General features: G+C 47.3%; 1 protein-coding gene across 1 annotated transcript; it reads left to right on the forward strand.

Moving 5' to 3' along the window:
* Positions 1-612: 612 nt before the first annotated feature.
* On the forward strand, positions 613-1,054 carry LOC119306592 (metallothionein-like protein 1). The gene is made up of 2 exons (XM_037582774.1): positions 613-732; positions 823-1,054. The coding sequence occupies exons 1-2, from the start codon at positions 680-682 to the stop codon at positions 992-994; spliced, it is 225 nt and encodes a 74-aa protein (XP_037438671.1). The 5' UTR covers positions 613-679; the 3' UTR covers positions 995-1,054.
* The last annotated feature ends 216 nt before the right edge of the window (positions 1,055-1,270 follow it).

Genomic DNA, 1,270 nt, shown 5'->3' on the forward strand with positions numbered 1-1,270 from the left:
TACTCCCTCTGTTCCTAAATATTTGTCTTTCTAGAGTTTTCAACAAGTGGCTACATACGGAGCAAAATGAGTGAATATACACTCTAAAATATGTCTATATACATTCGTATGTGGTAGTCCATTTGAATCTTTAAAAGGATAAATATTTAGGAACGGAGGAAGTAGGAGATCGGTGCGCTTGTCGTAAAACCGGTGCTCGAGCGTGCATGTGTGGTTTGATGTTTGCACGCCCATGTGTCCTTGTAATGGTGCATCTTAGGTGAATATACAGAAAGAGTAAGGTTGGTACAACAAAAACAAGTCAACACTAAAATTTGAGCACCCCAGCTCCGAGAACTTCAACATGGACTGGAAACCTGACGAGGAGCCATGTACTTCATGGTTGAAATGCGAATCTCAAATCTTACGGTGCTTCATAGAGGTGTGACGTACTACTATCTAGTCAAATGTTAATCAACCAATTGCTTGCCCTGGATTTGATCATCTGTGTCACTGATGTGATCATGTTTTGCTGCCCATATGCATCGTGTACATACACGCAACAACGCCCTTTCCAACACACCTGTTCCCCTATAAATACCGGCGCACAAGTCGAGCCTATGCATTGCCCAGTGTGCTCACCATCCCAACCAAGTCTTTCATCTTCAGCAGCAGAGCAGAGCTTACAGCAGAACCAAGGATGTCTTGCAGCTGTGGATCAAGCTGCGGCTGCGGCTCAAACTGCAACTGCGGGTATACATGCATACTTCTCTCTCTGGCAAACTAGAGTGAGTTGCTACTGATAATTTATTGAGCTGAATTATTTTGATTCGCCTGCTGCAGCAAGATGTACCCTGACTTGGAGGAGAAGAGCGGCACCACCAAGCAGGCCACCGCCGTCGTCCTCGGCGTCGGGCCTGCGAAGGTGCAGTTCGAGGAGGCCGCCGAGTCCGGTGAGGCCGGCCACGGCTGCAGCTGCGGTGCCAGCTGCAAGTGCAACCCTTGCAACTGCTAAGATGCAAGCGGTCGATGTGTCTGTGGTGATTGTGCCGTGTGTTATCGGGTGTGTGAATAATGAAACCGGCGCCGACCGTCTGGTTGGTGTTGTGGTGTGAATTGTGAAACTATTGCTACCGCTTTGTGTCTGTGTGTGCGAGCCTATGTGCGTGTGTATTTGTAATGGTCCATCTGAACGAGAGTGAATATACACAACAGGTTCGTGCAAAGTGTGAGTTAACCACGTCTTACCGATGATTTTCATTTCGTTGAGATTTCGGTGAATTCCACTAAA

This window comes from Triticum dicoccoides, chromosome 1B (genome assembly GCF_002162155.2).
Source record: "Triticum dicoccoides isolate Atlit2015 ecotype Zavitan chromosome 1B, WEW_v2.0, whole genome shotgun sequence".
Taxonomy (NCBI): domain Eukaryota; kingdom Viridiplantae; phylum Streptophyta; class Magnoliopsida; order Poales; family Poaceae; genus Triticum; species Triticum dicoccoides.